At 38.1% G+C, this 23,545-nt stretch overlaps 1 protein-coding gene across 4 annotated transcripts in view; it reads left to right on the forward strand.

Annotated features, from left to right (window-relative positions):
• NCF4 (neutrophil cytosolic factor 4) overlaps positions 1 to 22,709 on the forward strand; it is a 38,722-nt gene extending 16,013 nt beyond the window's left edge. For 2 of the 4 annotated variants that reach the window (XM_032996811.2, XM_032996810.2), the window contains exons 2-12: positions 4,084 to 4,190; positions 12,630 to 12,719; positions 14,489 to 14,573; positions 15,791 to 15,944; positions 16,209 to 16,279; positions 17,005 to 17,132; positions 18,126 to 18,183; positions 19,817 to 19,915; positions 20,649 to 20,779; positions 20,873 to 20,938; positions 21,682 to 22,709. In XM_032996811.2, the coding sequence (XP_032852702.1) occupies positions 12,688 to 12,719; positions 14,489 to 14,573; positions 15,791 to 15,944; positions 16,209 to 16,279; positions 17,005 to 17,132; positions 18,126 to 18,183; positions 19,817 to 19,915; positions 20,649 to 20,779; positions 20,873 to 20,938; positions 21,682 to 21,910 (1,053 nt within the window). In that variant the 5' untranslated portion in view covers positions 4,084 to 4,190; positions 12,630 to 12,687 and the 3' untranslated portion in view covers positions 21,911 to 22,709. The remainder of the gene's footprint in view (positions 1 to 4,083; positions 4,191 to 12,629; positions 12,720 to 14,488; positions 14,574 to 15,790; positions 15,945 to 16,208; positions 16,280 to 17,004; positions 17,133 to 18,125; positions 18,184 to 19,816; positions 19,916 to 20,648; positions 20,780 to 20,872; positions 20,939 to 21,681) is intronic. The other 2 variants (XM_032996812.1, XM_032996813.2) reach the window with 2 other exon arrangements.
• The last annotated feature ends 836 nt before the right edge of the window (positions 22,710 to 23,545 follow it).

The following is a 23,545-nucleotide window of genomic DNA, read 5'->3' on the forward strand; positions in this document are numbered from 1 at the left end:
CATGTTTAAATAAATGTTTACACTCCTGTGGCAACAGCAATTCAATTGTGAATACTTAAGCATGGCTACTGCATCTTCTTGTCTGTGAATAGTAAGGTAGACATGTTGACCAGTACTTCATATGTGCAGTCAGAAATGGAGATGTGAACCAAATCAATACAAGAAAACTCAGTCAGATTTTTATTTGGAGAATAGACTTATTAGAAATTACTAGAAATTTATTTTCCTACATGCTTCTTTCTCACTTGCTTTTATACTGCATCAGATTTTGTAGATCCAACCGTGACCGGGGCCTTTCATAAGTATTGTACTTATATGTCTCATAATGAGAAATAATTCTTATTCCAGAGGCACTGTGATCTTGCACAGCCTTCTGCTTTATGCTTAACTTTTAAACTATGAATAGTCCCTCTGAAGCTAGATTTGGAGCCTAAATGAGAATCCAGTAACTGTTTAATGCCTTTTTTTCCCTTGCCATCTTCATGCCTTCCTCTCTTATCCCACAGTTACATTTTTATTTTTTCTATTGCTCAAGGGACCAAGAAAGGACTTAAGTGAGAAGAGGTTAAAAAGAAAAAAATTATTTGAATAATTATTATTCAAATGAGGATGGAGTAATCATTTGATAAAAATTAAGTTTGCTTAAAAAGAAGTGTCCTTTCACACAGTGTTTAATTATCTTGTGGATTTAGCAGCTGGATGGCTATTATTTCAGCAAAGAGTTTATTGAGATATGAAGAAGGATTATATGTAAAAGTAGAATATCTGCTGTTAGCCTAGCTAAATCTGATAGACTTTGAAAGCATAAGACAATCATCAGTAGGAGTAAGAATGTGAACTGTATTGCTAAGGCAAGCAAGTGTGTTTTGTAATTTTTTTTTTTTTCCTGCAACATATGGAATAAAGCAAAAGGAAAAGAAAGTATTCAGAGTACCAATACTTATCTGGTCTGATGAATAAAAGTATGGATTCAAGAGTGAGAGAAACTAACAATATTTCCAGTATAAATATTTCTAATGTTCATAAACTCTTTGTATAGTTACATCATGACATAGGTGGACCGGTAAGCATTATGTCTGGCATTCAAACATATGTGAACAGCAACTTTTCTATAACTAGGAGCAAAATTACACTGAATTTTCAAATTATATCTTTGAAATACCGATTGGATTTACGTAGTTATGTGGTGAAATTGTCATCCTGTGATTCTTGTTCTCTGAACCGGGTATATTTGTAAAACTTTGCAGCCTTTCTGATTGTTCACTAATTAGCGGTCTGAGTCTAATTTCAAGCTGTGTAAATTTTTCTTCATCCTGTTTTTCACTGTTTCAGACATGTAGCCAGGCATGATAAGTTTCTATAACCATTTTACTTCTTACAGTAAGACCCTTGGTGTGTAAAGGCCACAGCACTAACAAGAATAAAGAGACTGAAGGTAATGGGAGCCAAACTACTAAGGCAAAAGAAAACCTGAAGAAAACATTTATTGATAATAAAATTAGTGCAGGTCTAGTGCTTGTGTAGTTCATCAGTCTAGACTTAGAATAATTTTCATGATTCCTCTCCTCCCCCCGTTTCAAGCACTGAATACTTGGTGTGTCAGGCAACATTTGTGGAAGGCTGTTCTAAGGTTCTTTAGGCATCAAGGTCTCTCATTTTACAAGAACCATTAATGCAGACCAGGCTTTCCTTGGGATTACCAGGTCAGTTTATGGGCTTCTTGGTCATTTCAAAGCTTTTCCACACACTTAATAGACTTGTTGACAAGAGAGAGCTGACAATGCAGGAGCAGGCCCAAAGCCAAATAATTACCTGCTCTGTAGGGGAGATGCCTTGAAAAATTATTTTCCAATTTAGGATCAGAGATTTAGGGCTAAAAGAATAAAGGCTGAGATGGGGATCAAAAAAAGAAAAAAAAGGTTGATGAGAGAAAAGTAAGTTGAGGAGGAAGATGGGCTTGGAAAGCATGAGTGCTACAAGGGGAAAATGGTGAAGAGGGAAAAGTTGGTGTTCAAAGAGAAAATAATTTGCAGATGCATGAGGTAGATAGTATAAGCAAGGCACAGAGGTCAGCTGATTGCTTCTTACTGACAATCCAATCTAAGAATATCCATCACTATGTTTTACTATGAAGTTACTGAAGGTAATGTTTTTAGAAGCCTTCTTTTTAGGAGAACTTGTGTTTCCTCTCATTCCTTTTTTTTTTTTTTTTTCTTTTTTTACAGGAAATTTAATTTTATAGGACTGTACTGTAAACTATCTGAAATGTTCACAGTTGCCAAATACATGTGAGATTTTCATTTAGGTCAAGCATATTGTCTTGGATAAGGTGACCAGTAACTGCAATGGAGACTTTGGTTAGCTGAAGATAGCATCTGGTATCTGAACATAGCGTAAATAAAGTTAGAAGGGGCCAGTGGATGTCATCTATACAATGTGTTGCTTAAAGCTGGGCTAATATAAAATATAGATCAAGCTTGTCTAGTCAAAGTTTTCAAATCTCTCCAGATGTAGATCCCATAGCCTTTCTGGGACCTTGTTCCAGTTCATGTTGCATTATTTTTTCTTATGTTCAGTGAGATTTTTTCCCTTGTTGCAGCTTGTTATTCTTACCTCCTGACTTTTCATTGTCCACCTAGGAGAAAAGTCTAGCTGTGTCTCCTTTTTAATCCCACTTTGTTTACTTGGAATAGCAATTAGATCTCTCTCCCGGTTGTCTCTTCTCTAAACTAAACAAAAGTATTTACTTCAGCCTTTCCTCATATATCATATGCTCCAGCCTTATTTGTACTCTGTTGAACTCCATCCAGGCCGTCAATAGTTGTCTTGTTATGTGAGCTCCAAAACTAGTGATAGTATTCCAGATACAGCTTTATAAGCATTTAGGACAGAAGAAAAATAATTTCTCTTGACCTACTGGCTACTGTTTTGCTAATGCAATTAAAAAAAAAAAAAAAAGGTGCATATATATATATAAAGGATGTAAACAATGAAGATATATGAAAGAAGAGGAAAAATCAAGGATTTGAGCAAAGATTGGTCAGCAAATTTACAAGTATTGTGAATCTGAAAGTGAAGTTGTGCCAGGGAGCCATGCTGTCAGGCAGTAGTAAAAATGCTCTGATCTATTAGCTTTTATAATGGAGAGGTCTTGGCAAGCAGTATTGCCACCTCAGAACACCTGCAGATTTTTAGATGCCAAGAGAGTATATTCCAGGCAGTGCCCCAGAGGGCAGGGATGAGATTCTTATTTGTCAGTTTTCCCTTCCTCTCTCCTAATGTAAAGCATCTTGGCTTATCTAAGAGAGATAATTTATGGCCAGCCTGCTAGCTGGTCAGCTTCATGTCTCTCATAAATTAGATAGCTAGACACATGTGGGTCAAGTTTGGAAATGCAATGCACGTCTTTAGAGAAGGGATAGATTCTTCCTAGTCCTTTTTTACATTTGATTGTTTCCACACATCCCTATTTTTTTCCTTTTATGTTCCTCTTTTTGTCAAGTGTTCATTGCCCTGTTTTTCCCCTCGTTCTCTTCTTCTTCAGTTGAGCATGTTGATGGCTGTACTAGATCAGTATATGAATTTATCTGATTTTTATGCCTAATCTTTTGTTTATGCCACACCCTAGATATGGAATAAAAGACTATGTTCCTCTTCCCAGGCTTTCCTCCCTTGTTCTCTCCACATAGTCACATTATTTCATGATGGGAGGAACTGCAAAGAAAGTTCTCTGGAAGTCAAGGTTCATGATGTTCTGTTGCAGCTGAACAGCAGTAAGTCCCAGCTCTTCTCAAATTCTCAAGAAATATTTTATTTAGTCTTGGATAGATCTGTAGGCTATAATAGCACTTGCTGTACAGCAAGGCCGAGATCCATTTTTTTTTTTTAAAGAACAGTTCTGTACTTAATACTTCTAGTCAGCATAATGATAAGAGAAGAAGCATTAATGAAGAGGCTGCTGTACCATCCAAAGAAGTCTTTAGGCAGTACGGTTTATTTTGTTCTGGCATAAAGTGTTGACAGTAGGAGAAGTTATTGATATAATCCTGTTACCAACGTTCTTTTTTTCTTTTCAACCTGTAGTTCTTTCACTGACTATTTGTTGATACAGTCAAGAGAAAGAGAAGTTGGTGTTGTGAGAAGGCCGTGCTATGGGGTATTCTTCTGGCATTATCAGCACCAGGTTAGGAGTAAGTAGTATCGAAAATGAGTCTGATTAAATCCTTTCTCTACTCTGGAAAGCAATGATTCCACTAAAAGGCTTCAGCAAAAATTGGTCCAGTTAGCTGGAAGCAAAGAGGAGCGTCTGCACAAAGCCTTTTCAAGTCAGCTAATGGGGATACATCCAGTTCAATCTCCTCTTGAGTACGATCAGGCCAGGTTTTGAAGGTTACTTGTCCATTGTCACTTTAGTGGAATATGTTACAGTGCAGACTAGATCTGTGAGATGCAGAGATGTTAACCAAAGTAAGGAAAAAAAAGACACCAGTTTCTCTTTTAAATCCTTAATTATAATCTTGCAGAAATCACTTATTCTGTCTCAGGGTAGTATTAAAAGAGCCTTGTGGCCAAAAGCCTCATTTAGTATTAGAGCAGTCAGATAGAATCCAGTATGGGGAAAAAAAGGGAAAAATTAGTGCCTTAAGTTGACTGAGTTTTTGTGACTGCTGGCAAATCCACTTTACTGGGCTGTTGGCAAATAGGAAAGGGAGAGCTGGAGATAGATCCCTGGTAGATGAGAACCAAAAATGAGCCAAACATCTTGGGCAAGTTTGGAAGCTTGCTTCTTTTTTCTTGTTTGGTTCATTTTCTTCTCCCTTCCCCCAATTCTCTGTCACAGAAGCAGTGTTGAAGGGTGTGTACTCTGTCTGGCAGGCTCTTGGAGGAGTCTCTGGCCTCAAATTACACAGCATGAGAACTCTGTGCATAAAATTAGCAGCAGAGTTCTGTGTATTAGGCACCAGGGAAAAATGTCACATTCAGCAGAACTCAGAGGCGAGAGGTGGTACAGAAAGAACTGGAATGGGACATTAATCCCCCTCTACCTTTTACTGTTTTGCAGCAGATATATCCGAGAGTGTCATAACTAGCTGGCTTGGAGCAAAGATTATTTGAGTAGTAAACAGATTTTATTATATGTCTTAGTAACAGGGATGTTTGATTTTTCTTCCTTTTTTTCCTCCTCCACTTGCTCTTTATTCTGAAGATTTCTTCCTTTTGTCTTTTCTCAAGGAAATTGCTTTTCACTAATTAAGAAGTGCTATTGACATATAGTTTTCTACCCCGCTTTCTACTTTCCTGTGGTCTTGATTTCTGGCGAGAAACCCACAGTAATGTCACTACATTCAGATTGTGCAACAGTTTATTCAAGTCATTTGTAGTGAAATGTGGAAAACTAAATAAAGCGCTGGCGATCAGGGCAAAGGCATCAAAGCAGAGACAAGCAGCTATTCAAGGCCTGGATTCTTTAGGTACTATCTCAGTAGCAGCTATCTCACTCAGCAAAACTATTACAGAAAAGATCATGGTTCGAAGGTGTGTTTTGGCTCCTTCCTCACATCACAAAAGCAGCAAAATCCTTGCCACACCAGTGTTAGATTGCCCTGAAGCACATGCATGAAAGAGGCTGCATTAGAATGTGGAGATGGATTGCCAAAAGACATAAATGTACACTTGCCTGTATTGTTTGGGATGTACATGTGCACACATACATTCACCGTGTTGTCAGAGTGCTTTCGTGAAATAAAGTTATAAGGCAGCAGTGCTGGTTTAATGTATTCCTCCCCATTTGCTCTCCATATTGATGTCTGTGCTGTGCACCGGGCTGGGAAATTGATCCATGGCTTAAAAAAAATATGTTTTTACAGCTGGATTAGTTAGCTGATATATTTTGCAGCACAGCCTCAGATGTGCTATCCTGTGGGGCAGGAAAAAGGAAGAGTATGTGAGGACAGGGAATTTCCAAAGCTGATACCATCACTATATACTAATTTCTTGAAATCATAACTGCAGAGTCCCCCTAATATTACCTTTGTTTGGCTCAGATTATTGAAGCAATCCACAAGCAGGATGATGTATTCCCAGATTAGAGAGCGCTCTGGGGCAGAAAGCTATTAATTTCATTTTTCCATAGTAGGGCAGGCCCATTGGCTACTGCTGTTTAACATATATGATAGTTTATCAATCACATTATTTTCTAAGGGGTTTGGAATTGGTTCTAAGGCCTGGCATCAGAGAATTACCGGCACATTTTTAAAGAGCTACATTTTTATATTGTTTTCAATCTGCATGGTAGGTGATTTTGAGTGCAGGTGAGTTGCTGAGGATAATGGTTGTAATTTCTCACTTTTCACCTGACTTTCCTGAAGAATTATACCTCTATTGAGCATTCTTCTGCTTCATTTCCCCCCCATGAGAAAAGTATTACTCTCAGCCCCATTTTACAGATGGTAAAGCCGGGACATAAGGAATCACATAGCAAAACAGTGGCTGAACTGAATGCAGTTAATTAGGAGGTCTCTTATTTAGACCTGGCCTCACATAAGAAGTCAACCTTCTGCCTATTGAGGTACAGGAGGCACAAACTCCAGCCCTCCATACTTGAAATGAACAGACTGGCAGATGGCCTGGGATCACATTGCTTATTGGCAAGGTAATTGGTGGGCTCGTTTCACATGTTTATCTTTCAAGGAATAAAGGCTGAAGTAATAAAAGTCCAGCCAGTAGGTGAGGCAGCAGGTGAGACAGGCTATAAGTATGCACTGTGAAGAATACAGACAGAACAGAACTTTGAAAATTACAGGATCTTGGTACTTATTGCCTCTATATTTGTCACTTGACTGCCTATCTTAATCTCTAGCTCACTTGCCCCCCAATTTTATTAGGGAATATTGTCCCACTTTATGAACCATTAGAAAACGAGCCATAAATTCTCTATAAGGAGCAGACTAGATATGTCTGCACCAGAAAATTGTGCTTTTTTGACTATATCAGTGTAGCTTAAGTAGTACAACTCCCCTAGGGTAAAGACAATTATACCAGTGTAAAAGTGCATATCCAAATATAGCCAAGCCCCGCATGGGAAGGTACCTTTATACCAGTAATATCTAGGTCCAGGGTAAGTCACAGATTTATTTCCTCAACTTTACGAACCTGAGGTGACAAAACTGGGAATATAGTTACTTTATAATTCATGTATATTCCAAGGAGATAGATAAAACCTTCAGAGGGGGAGTTGGCCCACTTGAGGCCTGATTTACTGGCCAGTGGTGCCTGTCTCTATTCACTGTCTGTTCAGAGAACTTCTGCTTAACTAAAGGCACTTATCTAAAGTTTCTAAACTAAGTAAAAGGAATTTGGTCACAGAATTTCATCAAATGGATGGGAAAATTAAACTATTAGGAACAGTGTAGGATGGCTTGAATGCAGCACCTCACAAATTTTAGCAAATCCCAACCCTATTTTGCGATTTGGAAAAGTTCAGTGAAAATTTATTTTGAGTAATTTTGACAAGTCTTTTGAACTTGTGAAACAGATGAAGCAGGATTTTCTTTGTCTTGAGCAGCAATAACTCCAACAGATTTTTGACTCTCAAGATGATCAGGAGGTTGAAATACAGAGACTCTCCTGCAATAAAGGGTCACTGCTCCTATGCACTTAAAACTATGTTTTGAGCTTCTGGAGGAATGGTTGTAGGCTTAGCCCTCTCAGGAGTTCTTGGGTGGAGCTATACTACTTCTTTGTCTGCAATGGCCAGTTACCAGATTTTGAGATCGATAATTGACTGGAACATACAGGTCCACCTCCAGCGCACATCTGCCACACACAGTAACAGTGGCAATTTCTGTCCTATTTCTTCCCTATATGCCTCTATTATTCTGGAAATTACATGCTATCTGGATGAAGAAATGTCCTGTTGCTGTTTCTGAGCTTCCATTTTTCTCAGCCTAGTCTTAGGCATCAATATCCATCTGAGCTCTGAAAGAACAAAAAGCCCCATTGCTCACCAAGGAGAAATTACTACTGTTCTGGTAAGTCTTCCTCTAACTCTTCCAATCCTAAGTGATGCTACTTTATCAGAGGGAAATCCTGTATATTATTAAAAGATTTTTAAAAGAAGCAGGTTTATTGTAAAGGAAGAGTTGTTTTCCACAGAGAGGAAGATCCTAATACTGCTTGTGACATTGCTCTGCATAAGAAAAGCTGTCAAGATCTGGCTATGGCATCATGAACTAACAAAACCCAGAATGATACTGTTGAACACATATTTCCAAAATCGCTCATAATGACTAAAGAAAAACCTCCCTTTTGGGTGGTATTTTTTCCTGCAACACTTATTCCTTGTTTTGTTCAAGCAATTGAGGTGCAAAAGCCAATATTCAGTTATGGGATTCAGTCTGATGTTCCAAGAAAAATGTCATTAAAAAAAAGGCTGCAGTTTCTTTAATATTTAGTTCTGTAAAGCCCTTTCATGTTGAGTAATAATTTATTCTAGAAATGACACCATCAAATTCACTGTCAGGAACAGTGCTAGGTGCTGACCTTTAAAATTATGTAGTGCAAGAGGGATTGTTTAGTTGTGTTTATATCAGCGAGGCATGCTCATAGTCCTTTTCTGCAAATGCCTACTAGTTACTTTTCCCCCTAAACAAGCAGTCTTGGGAACTGTGTCCAGATTTAAATCAAAGCAAATTTCTGAAGTTCTACTTATCTATGTGCTGTTTCTTCTCCCAGCGCAATGTGTGACAAGGAGAGTATCCATGCACTCAGCCAATATGGATTGAGCCATTATCTAATGAAGAATATAAAACCAATCAGCTCAACGTATCTCCTTTTGAGAATTTTTTTTTTTTGGGGGGGGGGGAAATTTAGAAAGATAGGACAGCTTCAACAACTTTTCTTTTTCTTTTTGCATGATTTTGTTTTTCAGCTGTTCCAAAAATCTATATCAAAGAAAGAGAATCTCATTACTTACCATTGGGCCAACTGCCTTCTAAGGATTTTGTAGCACTACCTGCAAAAGAGCACTGAAGATTACAGGGCAGACATGAGTATCTTATCTTACATAACTTTTGTCCAAAAATTTTACAGAGATGTAATTCATGATTGATGTGCTATTATAATAATGATAAGAAGTTTAAACATGATTATATTTGAAAAGAAATATTGTGAAAGTACATTAAAGCATTCTGTAAAGCTGATGGTAACCATAAAATCAAAATCTTCACGATTATGTAATATGAATGGAAAATGGAATAAAGCTCCAAATGACTTTTCCCAAATCAGTGTTACCAGTTGCAGCTCAGTCTCAAGTGACCACAGAAGAAAAGACACTTAAGTGCTAATGATGTGTATGCTACAGAAAAAAATATTCCACATACCCTTTGAAAATAATTGGTTGAGTGAAAGTATCTTGCAAGCCAGCTCTGCTGTTTGTGTTTCTATTTGATGCTCAGCTGCCTTGCAGTGATAGTTAAAATGTTATTTCCTTCACAGATGAGTCTGTGATGAGACCAGACGCATTTTAAGAATATTATTCTTGTTCGCTTTATTCTGCCACTTAACGAATTTATTCCATGGCTAGTGATAGGACATAACTATGCAGCACTTTTCTAACATCAGGTGCCTCCGAGAGAAGCCATTATTCTAGAGTGTACAGATGTGCACAGCCAGAATGATACAGTAGCTGCTGCCCTAGTAGACATGGTGTGTAGTGCTGTCACCAGAATTGGTTCAGCTCAGTATTTTTGCTATGTGCCTTTGATTTACTGTTTATTAGTGGTTCATGTATGCTTAGTGATTTGGGACTACATTCTCATTTTCCATTAAAATTCCATGCTTGCTCTGTCTGTTTGGTTTTAACTAATACTCTCAGATTTCCAAGATGCTGTGTATCCTTGTACAAGTATTTTGTAACAACATCTGCATTAGGCAGAAGGTCACAATTTCACAGCTCACAGGCATACACAACCAAAATAATATAGTAGGTGCTGAACTGCAAAAAGGTATGTAATGGTTTCAGCATATGGTCATGATTCAATCATCTGAGGATTTTCTTAGTAGTCTCCTTTAATTAATTAATTTATTAGTATTTCTTGCACCTGGATGCCTGCTTTCTCTTGAAAATGGATAAGGATTGGTGCATAGTGCCATAATGACCATGCTGCCCATGGTGCATGGGTGGGTTTTCTCAAAATTGGGAGCTGACCATATCAGCCGATGAGATTGGATACTTCCCTAGTGCAGGCATATCTTTTGACATGGGTACTGGCATTATGGTATCAATGTTATAATGGGGATTTATTTCATTCATCAATAATAAAATAATTATTTGAACAGAGAGAGAATGTGGGTTTGACTAGACCCAGCCCATTTCCTCAGCTCAGATAATGGGAATTGCTATTTCTACTATAATAGCACAATAGTAGAAATTGAGAGAAAACACCTGGTAGTTGAGGCACTGATTTGGCACAGAAGAACATGGCAAATCAGTGTTTCAAATCTTAGTCTCTCACAGCCTTGGTGACCCGCTGACCAATCAGCTATCCAGTCTTCCAAGTTAGGAATCTGCCTTTTCATCAGAAAAGAAGGTCTTGGTTTGGTTCAGAGCAAGAAAATATTGCAGAATCAGAAACTTTCTTAGCAGGTTTAGCATTATTCTGTCAGATCAGTATTATTACTGACTATAATCCCTAGTAGCGAGTAGTGGAACTGAGTTGCTGCTCCCAACTCGTTTTACTTGGTTTACAGCAAAGAAGTTGCATAAACAATTTGTCTGTGAGGTTTTCTGTTGACTTGTTCTTGAAAAGCCATGTCTTTAAGTAAACAATGAGCAAGTATTTTTGCATTGTGTCACATCCTCTGTCTCTTAAAAGTTGTACCTGCATTGTATCCAGATTATCTTCCCAGAGATTTGAAAAGACTAGAGTATACTTTTTATGATTTTCTCGTCAAAACTATGATATACATCAAATATAAAGTTACCTGAAAAGCACCCCTCCGGCCTTTCTCTTTCAATTCTATTGAAATTTGCACAGTTCTTGTGCTTTCCACAATCTTCTTGCATGTGTTGGGAGTGCCCTTCTGATTTTTCATGAGTTCATACATACTGATCTTGTGACTAAAAGTCCTGGTTAAGGTGATCTACTCCTATTTCCTCCTGAATTTCAGGAGAAAGCAAGAGGATTGTAGTTGGAAAACCTAACTATTGTCTCTCTCACTCAAGGCAAAGGAAAGAGAATGATGAGCATGACTTCAGGTTACATGAGGACTGTATATTTAGCAGGCCTAATCAAGAAAAATGCAATACACAGCAGAGTGTGAAGGTCTGGAGAAATACTTATATCTAACTTCACCACTTAAAATTACTCTGCTAAGTCTATGTGGGCAGCAGAGAGTAACAGATCACTCAGAAAATACAGTTCAGAATTTTGTAGATTATCCTGGTCCCTTCTGATTAAGAGATACTATATCCCCTCTTAAATTCTATGAAGGTGCCTTCAGTTACCACAGAAAAGAGATGGGTAAAGAATTTACTTCATTAAAATTCAGTGAAATGCAGTTTACTCTCAAGGCTGATGATTACAGTTCTAAACAGAGTTTTATTTTGAAGGATGCTGGTTAACTTTTGCTCCATTCAGATGAGAATTTTTGTGCTTGACAGAGGAAGGAGGGAAAGGAACCAAATAAGTATTGAACATGAAAATGGAAGAGAGTCAAAGACTGAAATAGGGAGGTAAAGATACTACACATGACAGATTTTGACTAAGGCAGATAAGGAATGCTGCAGTTTATCTGCAGTGTTAGGAAATGATGGTTTCCTATCACTTTCCTCCTTTTATTTTCTTCTTGAAATGTCAACTGATGTTATACAAATGCTATTTCACTAACCTTTTGTGTTCAAGGCAGGGCAGTCAGGATTTTCTTTGGGCGAGCCATTACCCTGCCTTTGTAGGTGGCAAATGCAGATTGTTTTGAGAACATGAAGCTGAAAAGATCTCTACTCTTTTGAGAACTCATGTCTTACTTGCATTGATCCATCCTTCAAAGATCATTTCCTAATCTCTTGTGCCTGATACCCTCGTATCCATATGTTTGACAAGGTTGAATTTCTTGACCATACTTTCTACTCCCACTTGAAAATTTATTCTTTAGCTCCACCTCCTGGCTTTTGGTCCATGGAAAGGAGGATTCTCCGGAATCACAGAGCCTCAAGAAGGGATAGGAAGTATTCATCCTAGTTTACAAATGTTAGTGTAGAGGTGTGTGTGGGGACATTTTAGCTGGGGTAAACAGTGTTTCTTGAGGCCACAGGAATTTCTGGCTTTCCACAGAGGCAGATTTTGGGGTGAAGAGGTGGGCAATGAAATATGTGGCTCATAGTTTCTGCTTTTTGTTGGACTTTTGGTTTCTCAACTGTGGCAGTTTCAGTACATGACAGACATCACAAAACAGTCATTCTTTATGACTGTTTTTTTGTCTAGTACTTCCTCAATTTCATGGGGGTGGGGACGTACAGAAGATATCATCTGACACTGAAACGTTAAAAAAAAAGATCTCTAAGGCCTTGCAAAGGAGTCTTGATTCACTCAGGGAGAATTACTTTGACTGTGTTCATCCTATCCAATCAGGAACTGCCAAAAGTGGAGGAATAGAGCTTAGCCATCTGGATTTAAGAAGCGGAAACCCATGTCTCTTCCCCGACAGCTGCGAGAAAAGAGGTAATGTGTCTGTGCCTCCTCCTGCCACCCCACAAGCCTCCGTGTAACTGCTATGATCTGTTAATTTGGATGCAAACTTCTTGGATGATTCTAAAAGGCTTCTTGTTACCACAGCTTCCAAAGTATTAGGCTGATCAGTCTGGCGTAGACTATTTCTTAAGTTGGAGTGGGCTTTCTTCTTTTTCTAAGGAATTTTCACCTCCCAGGAAAATAGTGAGTCGTCGTCCTCTTCATAGCCAAAGTTTCCCTTTTACTGGGGTTTGATATGAGTGTTTATATGACTAATTATATCTCTTGATCTTCCTAACCACATCTCTCTGCACAGTAAGTGGCAGTATTTATGATGGTGTGTGGGTGGGTGGTGCTGATTCATGTCATTCTCCTCATACAGCAAGCTATTGCAAGACTTTGCATCATAACTTCAGCCTTCCATACGGGCTGCGCATTGTGGAAGCCCCTGCTTGGGATATTCTAGCAGAATAAACTGAGCCAACTGCCATGCTTTTTGTATTATTAGAATATTTAACATTATGTCATATTGACATTTCTTAGATAATCCTTTTCAAAGTTTCTCTTTCTCTCTACCTTATTTATTATCCTTTTTTCCTCATTCTTGATCCTTTTTACTTAAGTGTTAATATAAATACCACTCTAATAACACTGAGTTGTAAGATTGAAGCAAAGGTGAATTTGTCTTCTGTGTGTCAAAGAAGTTGTACCAGAGGAAGAAGCACCTGACAATCCGTGCTTTTTTATTTTGTGGACAGTATAGACAAGAAACATGAGAGTGTGATCTTATGGCTGCTCTTTAGGAGTTCCTGCAGGGATCCTTCCTTCTCTCTTGCTTCAAATCCAATACTTTCTAGTATCTGCAAAGCTTATTCTAACCTTGCTCACTATCACGTGTTCCTTCATGCCTTTTTGACATTTTTCAAACAAATATCTTTGTGCTTGTTTCAGGTTATCTGCTGTGACTGGGAGGTTTCCCTGTAAATATTTGCTAAACTACTTGTTCTTTTTTTAAGCCTCTTTAAGAGTCTACTTTACTGTGATGTTTACAAGAAAACTTGACATCATTTTGACAGCTGGTGCAGGCGCCACTAGTTATGATATAGACCAATACTATGTCTTTATTTCTTTGTTGTTTTTCTTTCTGTTTGTGCTTATCCTCCTGGTTTTTTTCTTATATGTATAAGGTACATTATATGCATCTTACACATAGAGTGTAAGGTTTTTAGGAATTAGTTTTGTGCTGTCAGTTTCTACAGCACCTAGCACAACAAGCTTTTTTCTCAAAACTGTTTCATATTCCCTACAGTAACGCAGTAATAATAAGAGCATAAATCATGGTATATAAAGTTCTCCTTAGAATAAGAGATACTGCTGCAGAGTTATTATTGTAAGTCTACCAGATGCTGTAAGGAGGATTAAGAATGCATCCACAGCTGATCATATTTCTCAAGGAAAGGTTACCATCTCAAGTGATTCTTTCGTAGTCCTGCTACTCTAGCAAGTCTAGGAATGATAGGGATGTTGCTCAGGCTTGATGAATCTTCACAATAGTCACTGACTTGTGCTGAATTTACAGAAACTTGTCTTCTCAATATCAGACTTTCAGAGGAAGAGAATGACACCACAAGTTTCTAACTTCTTGGTTTTGACACTAGATAATGTGATGTTGCCTAACAGTCTTTGTTCTGTATGGCACAGAGACCTCTGAAGGCTAATGCCAATATGAGTAACCTAAATCTTTTGTTCTTGATTCACAGTGATTTTGACCAGCTCCCAGATGATGTACCTGTTTCAGCTAACATTGCAGATATTGAAGAGAAGAAAGGCTTTACTAATTATTATGTAAGAAGGGAGATTTATCCTGTATCTGTATGCCCTCATCTGTGACTGGTTTGATTGTGGGAAGCAAAATGCAGTTAATTTTGTGTAGCTGCTTTTTGGCATAAATAGTACTGTGTGGAGAACTTCTCAGTGTTTTTTTTTTTTTTTTTTTTCTGGAATGGAGGTTAGTCTATCGCAGATTTAGTCTAAAAATATATTGCTCGGGTAAAATGTGACAGAGATATCCTCTAACATTGATTGTTTTCCAAATTCTTACCTAATTTCTGATTTATTTCCTGTTGGAGTGCTGTACCTGTGGTGAAGATAGTGGAAAAGGAATTCAAAGAGGTTAGAAGGGCAGGGTCTTGTCTTCATTATTCATGGTACTAGCAAGTTAGGATGCTTCCACCTCCACAAAAGTTAACATATTAATAAGTCATGGAAGAGCACACAGGATGGGAATAGTAGGGAAGAGCACTATAAGATTTTCTGAGGAGGGGTTTTAGATAAGAGCAGCTCAGTGTGACTTCTGCAGGGTATGCTGCTTTTGCTGGAGGCATTGCTCATAAAACCATCCCACTTCAGTATGGAGGTTTTACTCTGGAATATACTGATGTTTGGCCACTCTATGTTTTCTGAAGGATCTGGCTGCAATGTTACTCAGAGGTCAGTGCATGGAAATTGTGGGCTCCTTTAGAGAAAAACAATTGCGGCAAGAGATAAGAAATAAGAAGATAGTGGTTGAAGGAGGTCAGATCATAATTTCTGTAATTGTGTACATTAAAGTCAAAAAGAAGTATGAATACCTTCAATTCTGAAAATCAATTAATTTAGACCTCTGTCTATAGATTTAGATGTGCAAAGCATCCTACAGTATAGTATTTGTATTTACCTCCCTGATATGTTTTGTTTGTCACTGAGGGATGGTGTGTAAGCATAGAGTAGCATCTAGTCATTTCACATTTCCTTTTAAGACTATGTGATAGAAAGCAGCCACAGGGCCATGATCCATGGGAAAGCTGGATCCACACATATACCACACTGTCTGGTGCTAACTTGTTATTTTCTAGTACTTGAGTCTGCAGATGTTTAATCGAAGGCTTGCTTTTCACTCTGCCCCTAAGACAATATTCCCACTACCAGAGCACTGATCTTATGTTCCTATTATATGCTCCACTTTAATTTGGTAAATGTTTATAAGTATGAACATCAGTGTGAATCTCTCTTCTCTGTTTCAGATGTTTGTCATTGAAGTAAAGGTTAAAGGTGGGGGCAGGTACCTGATTTTCCGACGCTATCGTCAGTTTTATGCCCTGCACACCAAACTAGAGGAGAGATATGGGGCAGAGAGCAAAAATAGCCCTTTTACCTGCACACTCCCCATATTGCCAGGTAAGCTATCAGTACCAAATCTGTGCATGATTAGCAGCTTTTTCAGCCCCAGGCTGCCCTGAACAGGAGTGTATTGTAGAGAAGCAGTTGTGACAAGGAACTTGTTCCCACTTGTGGTAAGGTTCATTTAGAAACCTAAAAACCTTTAGAAAATATGTATTTTCTTGGAAATCTTACTTTCTCCTGATTACTTAATTTCTCTGACAGCCTCCATTTTTTTTTTTTCTTCAATAACTGTCACAGTTATTGTTTTATATTTTGCAGGAAAAGTTTATGTTGGGGCCAAAAAAGAAATTGCTGAGAGCAGGATCCCTATCCTAAATGTTTACATGAAGGTACAACTTAATTTTAAACTAGAGATTGCACTGTGCATTGCAGATATTTATCCCTTGAAATCACCTAGGAGAGACAGTACTGTTGTAGTCCTACATATCTGCTTCTCTCTGTATTGTTTTTCCTGAAGTCACAGCGTCCACACCGTGGGACAATCTGCAGTCCTATTCCTCAGATTGTTCAGACTGTAGGATCTGCTGGAGTGTGCAACTCACAAAGGCTCACTTCCTGCCTTCATATATACATAGATATCCTTAAAAAAATCCCCCTCAAGATGTATGAGGAAATGGTCACTCTCCAGGTGCCGTTAAGGGACAGCCAGTAAAGTCAAGGAGAGTAATTATTTGTGTGCAGGTTAACTGAAGATCTGACTTTAAATCTGTAAAAGTGTGAAGCACTGGCCAAGACTTCCAGTACTTAAGAGTGCCTTCTCTCCACAGTCACTCATATTCTGAAGGGAAGCACAAAGAGCAATTTACTCTTTCTGCAATAAATCAGGCACAAAAAGTGAAGCAATACATTGGCCAACTCCGGGAGTAAACAGGAGAAACTGTCAGCTGTTCAGTGGTGTCCTGCTGAGTGAGAAGGGAGAGGAGGGAGATTTCTGGCAGTAATGAATATCCTTCATGATTCTGTAGGTCAGAGAGGCATATTTGTTACGTGTAAATAAATAGAGAATTGGTCTCTCCAACTGTTACATTCTGCTTCCTACTTGCCCTTGGCACAGAACCTACTCTGCCTACCCGTATGGGTGTTGATGGATGAAGAGGTACGACTGTTCTTCTACCACTCAACCTTTGATAGTGAACAGGTGCCTCACAGACTGAGACGGCTTCGCCCACGGACACGCCGAGTGTAAGTGATTGACATGATTTTTCAGCATTGCTTGATGTAAGAGATGCTGTCCCGTTTTCTAGGGGTGAGAGAGATGAGAACCACCACTGTGTTTCCCAAGTGAACCCATGAAGTCCTAATATGAGGATCTTTGTGGTAGAGTGAACCAGGGTATTACTTGTTTTCAGTAATCTCAAATTTCTAAAGTGGATCTGGTACTTGCATTAAAGGAAAATTCCAAAATGAGAGTATAGCTTACTTTTGAAAAAACGCTGCTCAGCTCTATCTGATTCTTTAATGGTGATATCTATTATAACGTGCAGAATATACAGGCCAAGCTTAAGGACATAGGCTTGCACCACTGAAGTCAGTATGAGTTTTGGCACTGAGCTCAGCAAGATCTGGTTCAGACACTAAACAAAACAATATTTAATTTGTTCTCGTCCTTTGTCTCAACAGTGGCCTGTCCTACATAGCAGCATTGACACCCCTTTGGAGAACTGCTAAGTAGACGTCATACTTCATTACCCCTCAGATAAATTAATTCTCCTTTCAACATAGCAAAGATGGACCTGCTTCCTTTTCACTTACCTCAGACAGTGCAAACACTGCATGTGTGTTTGCATTCCCGGGTGTCTGTACGATGGCAGTTGGAACTGAATGCCATGAATGTTAGAAATAGGGATGCCCAGAAGGCAGAGTAGGGGGGATGATCAGTGCTGTGGAAGAGAGATCGAGGATACTGACTGTATTGAAAATTCCATCTGTTCTCAGCAGCAGACATCATCAGATTGCTGCTGCTCTGCACTGAGACTGAGAGAACTAGGACGATGTTTTTTCATCCATATTTATTTACTTCAGTGCTTCACACCAATTCTCATGCAGTTTCTCCAGTGATCTATGGCTTGCCTGCCTCTTAAATAATGAAAATGCAGACACTGTACTACTGATTGTGTAGTATTTTTGATAACTGGAAAGACATATTTATATCCTTGTTGTCTCCTTTCTTTGCAGTAAAAGCATTTCACCTCAAGAGCCTACTTTTGACCGCATGGCAGCTCCACGGGCTGAGGTGAGTACTCTGCACAATCTGTCATAGGATAGGAGATTAAACTCTGTTTCACTCTGGTATGTCATCGATCAGGTTGCCTTTTCCAATTAGAGCTTGGGGAAAGAAGGGAAAGTGAAATCGACACAGCAAAGCAATTGATTTTAACAACAGGGAATGAAACAAAGGATGGAAAGAAGTGTTCTGTTTCTCCTTACCTGAGTAATAAGAAGGTCCATTGTGAAGTCAGAATGGCAGGAGGTTCAAAATTGAGACATGTACATCTTAGTGCCAAATGGTTCACATCTATGTAGTGATACTCATAAGTTAAAACAATCACAAGCTTCAGTCTCATTGACTTCAGCATATGTTTAAAAGCATTGCAGGTGAGGCATCTTAGTATTTTCTGTAACAAAATTTTTCTACTGGAAAGAGCCTATACCCTAGTGTTTTGCTGTATATTGTCTCAGCATAAGCACACGGAACTGCTTTGTAACCAGTGCTTGTCTGAGCATGGTCTTGCTTTGTGGAACGTGTTACTTTGCCGTGTAAGATTAAAAACCCACATGCAAGTGCTTTGAGGTTTGTTGGTTTTGGGTTTTACACTGAATATGTCAGGTATTGGATCAGTCATAACTTTGGGGTTTTATCTATTAATTAATTAGTATTGAATATACCTACCAAAACTTTTCAAAAGATGAAGAAAGGCTTTTGAAAGAGCTACTAAGTAGATATGTGAACTAGTAGTGCAACTGTAGCCCTTGTCTTTTTTTTTTTTTTTAATTAGGAGAACTCTTGGCATTAAGACAACCGAAAGAACCTTCTCAATACAGAATAAAGAACAATTTTCATTTTTGCTCCTCTGAGAGCATTTAAATGGCTACCGTATTCTCCAAGGACAACAGGGGAGATGTGCATTTTTGATAATGCAGCCACTTTAATTATCCAGGAAGAGTTTGTTAGGGTGGCAGCGTGGGTTTACCTCTGTTTTTTGGCTGTTTTTTTTTTGTTTGTTTTGTTTTGGTTTTTTTTGGTTTTTTTTTGTTCTCTGAAGGGGGCATCTAAGTTCCATTTTAACTACATGTCAATTTCCCAGACATCCCCAAATCTCTCAGTTCAGCATACAGGCCTGAAAGCAAGATGTGAAAACAACAGTTAGTTATGCTTAAATTAGGCCACAACACTTTTGCAATTTTAAAATGCTCTTTGTGATATTTTTCAGCAAATCTGAAAGTTGTAAAACTACAACCAGAAATAATGTTTTTTCAATTTTCAGGATTTCAGGTTTTCAAGTTTTGAAGTTGTCAATTGTCTTCAGCTCTGTTGACTTACTTGCTCTTAAGGATTTTCAACTTCTAATTTTCTCTGGTTCTCAGCATCCTACCACTTTAAGAATCCTAGCATGTAGCTAGTATTCAGAGCTGTTTTTATCCCAGTGTTTTCCCTACTTCTTCAAAGCGTTTTTACGTGTGCTGAGTAGAGGAAATTGTGAGCACTGTAGACTGTGGTCATCTATATGACCTTACCCCAGAAATGCATCTGTGATGACAAAGTGTATACTGTTGTGCTGCTTTATGCTCTCACCCCAAGAACAGAACAGAAAGATTCACTTTTGTAATTATGTGAATTAATAATTTCAGTGTTATACATTCCATAGGCACTGTTTGATTTTTCTGGAACCAACAAACTGGAACTCAGCTTCAAGAAGGGAGACTTGATCTATCTACTCAGCAGAGTAAACAAAGACTGGTTGGAGGTAAGACTGCAATAGTGATACTCAATTATTAGCATACCTTGAAATATATGCATAGAAAGGGCTCTCCTAGTCCTTGGGACTTGTCTCCTGCTTTCAAGGAGAAACTGTATCATAATCAAGTCTTGATGTCAAGAGTAAATCCTTGACTTCAAATTTGAAATAGTTTCCCTCCTTGATGGTTTTTAGCTTACATATTTTCTGCCCTCTAGACTTCAGTTTTCATTTACATTTGCTTCTGCTGGAATGTTTTAGAATTCTTTGGAAGGGATTAGAACACCAAAAGGCCACAAAAAGGAGATGGAAACTCCATTTCGACGATTAATTGCTTTCTTGCCTCAGGGTGAGCTGATGTATACTTCATGCTTCGTACCACAACACACGTCATCCTGATTAGAGAGAACTTGGGCAATGCATCAGTGTTCTGAAAAAGGATGAAGAGAACATACTGTGTGTTTGCTGATATGATATCTCTGCTTGCTCAAACACCACAGCCTTCCTTGATAACCATCTGACTTTAATTTTTTACACACTGCTTCACTCCCTTGCATAGAATGACTATGCAATTGTATAATCTTTTTGTAGGGATGCCATCAGGTCAATTCCATAGCCTTCCTTTTCTTGATTATATAGAAAAATTCCTATGTTTCCATGGAAATTAATTGAATTCCAGAACTTATTGTATGTGGCCAAAATGGCACAGTTTTCTTCATTCTAACACCTCCTATCATTCCAGGGAACAGCTGATGGTGCCACTGGGATTTTCCCACGTGCTTTTGTGAAGATCATAAAAGATTTACCACAGCAGGAAGACACAGTTAATAAAGTTCGCTGTTATTACCATGATGAGACTGTGAGCACTATCAAGTAATAAGAAATGAATCTTCTAGTTTACTACTGAAGAAATGCCCACAATTCTCTTTTCATGATATGTAACAAATAGGTTTGTTCTTGTTACAGGGATATCTCAGTGGAAGAGGATCTGAGCAGCATTCCATCATTCAAAGATCTCATGGAATTGATGAGGTACAAAGCAAGCAGTTAGCTGTATGTTTAATATCATTTAAACATCTGTCAAGTTCCTTCTAGTCCTAGATTTTCCATATTCTAGTTGGTCATCACCATGTACTTTGACTTGGCCCAGAGCCACCTGTGCAGACACTAGTCTGCCTTGAGATTGTCACTAAATATGGAATGCCACACACTTCTAACTCAGTTATGCTGGGTAGAAGTTTCCATTTCTTGTTCTAAGCTCAGAGCCATACATACTTCCATGCAAGGACCTTTTGTCTAACACGCTTCTTCAGGATGCAGGACACCACCTTCTAACACCTGTTAAACTAGTATTAAAACTAGATTGATCTAGTGTTGAACATCAAATATTAGTAATAGAACACCTGTGCTAATATTCTTCCCTTCCTTAACCTGCTGTCCCCTCAAAAAAATCAACCCTAAGTAGGCAAAAGTGGGTAGCAACTACAGTGAGCTCATATGTATGGGAATTTTATCAGACTCACAGATTAATTGTGCCATGCATGTGGAGTTACTGGAAATGGCTCTTGGTTCTGACAGAATTCTTAGCTTTAACACAACACAGCATGAACGGGGATGTATGATTTCTAGTACTAGCTGTATCAAAAATGCCAAGACACACAAAGCTTTGTGTGGCTTTTAGCAGAATGAATTAGCTTGCCAGTATATTGTTCATCATGCAGCACCTCCCAGGCATTCCTTGATTTCCAGGGATCAATCCATTTCTTTTCTACCAGGCGGGAGTTTGACCAAGATGACATTGTTTTGAATTACCGGGACCACGATGGTGATCTGATCCGACTGCTCTCTGATCAGGATGTTGAACTCATGGTCTCTCAGAGCAAGAGAAGTCTCTCTGAGAAGCATTTCTTCCCTTGGAAGTTGCACATCACTCACAAAGACAACTTGGGCGTCTACAACACTAGTCCAGGAACAGGTGCCACTCAAACAGTTAGAGCAACATAAGTGCTGTATAGAGGTGTTCAGTAGCTAGCTATACAGTCCTTCTGTAATCCCTTTCTGCAGACAATTTCCTTTAACAAGCCTTTGAAGTGATCTTGAGAAGAGTAATTTTTAGTAATATACTAGCTTTCAATGTAAAATCTGTACTTAGTTAGCTTCTTCGTCTTTTTAGCACTCCCCTGCAATGGAGACATCTACATAGAGACCATAGAATGTGAGGAATAGAGAAATAAAATCACTGACGTTATCCACAAAGCAAGTTAGTGTTAGCCTGAAATAGAGGTCTAGTGTCCTGGGCCCCAAAATCTGATCTAATCTCTCTTTCCACTCCCAGATCTAATTATTTGTCTAGAATGTCTTCATAAGCTTTTTTCTAGACTGGCATAATTTTCTCTTCCCTTGCTGGTAGGAAGGTTTGTGTGTCAGTGCTTATGAATGTGTGTTATTATTTCTGTCATGTGAGAGTCTGACTGGGCATTTAGAGTTTGTTCTGGAAGCATCAAGAAAGATTTTTTTATATTTTAGTGAAGAAATTGCAGCCCACCTTTGCTTTCTTCTTTCCACTGACCAGTATTTTGAATTTTGTGAATCAAACCTAGTACATCTGTGGTGTTCCTCACAGACCTTTATGTAATTGTACAGAATACTTATTTCTGCATTCTGGGAAAATTTGTGTGATGCCTATTCAAATAGCATTTTCTTCTCTGTCTATCTTCTACTTTCTGCCATCTCACTGCAAAGTAGAACGAACAAGAAATTCCTGTATCATATTCTTCAACAAATAAAGTTACATATGAGTTTATTTTAGCAGTTTCTATTCAAAAGATTTTGGGGGTGGTGAAAAAATTTTGCTCCTTTTTTTTTTTTCCTTGAAAGTGAGATAATTTTGAAGAAGAGTTCAAATGTTACTTATTCAGCTTTCCATAAGGAGGAGTTAATTATTGTTAAAAAACATATCTTGCAATAATTTCTCTAATGGTCATGCAATAGAAATATTTTCTTCTTGAACAAATTAACGGCTGCTTGTAAGAATTACAAGTTATATATGTTTTACATAAATTGTTTGATACTTAAAATACTGTATTTTAAAAACACCATACAGTCATGGTGCTGAAAAGATACCACCAAGTGTAAATATAATCAGTAAAAAACAAGAAGAGTTTTCAAACACCATACTTTGGATTTGACTGTTAGTTTCTGTGGCATTAAGCTACAATTCCTCATTTAAAAAAAATCTCTGTCCTTGACCCGCTGCTAATATTTGTACAGACGAAAGGGAAGATTAACAAGTATGTGAAGGTACTAAGAAACAGTTAACTAACAATTCATAACTAACCTGCCCCTCCCCAAACTTGCAAAGTAATGTTTTTTCTTTTTCTTAGATGTTACCTGTAATGCTATTAGGTAACAAGATCTTTAACAACAAAAAAATGTGACAAATGTAACAACAAAAAAAATAAGGTGACCTATCTTTTAAACTTGTTTATTGTTTGTTTTTGTTTTTTCTCCATTACTGATGTATATACATAAACTTATTTATATTATATACAATAGGCTTTAATATTTTATTATCTGTATCCCTGCATTTATGCATATAAGTGTATTGAAAATAAAGAGTTTAATAAAGATAAGTGTATT

The sequence above is a fragment of the Tyto alba genome, unplaced genomic scaffold (genome assembly GCF_018691265.1).
Source record: "Tyto alba isolate M040663 unplaced genomic scaffold, T.alba_DEE_v4.0 Super-Scaffold_2, whole genome shotgun sequence".
In the NCBI taxonomy this organism is placed as follows: Eukaryota; Metazoa; Chordata; class Aves; order Strigiformes; family Tytonidae; genus Tyto; species Tyto alba.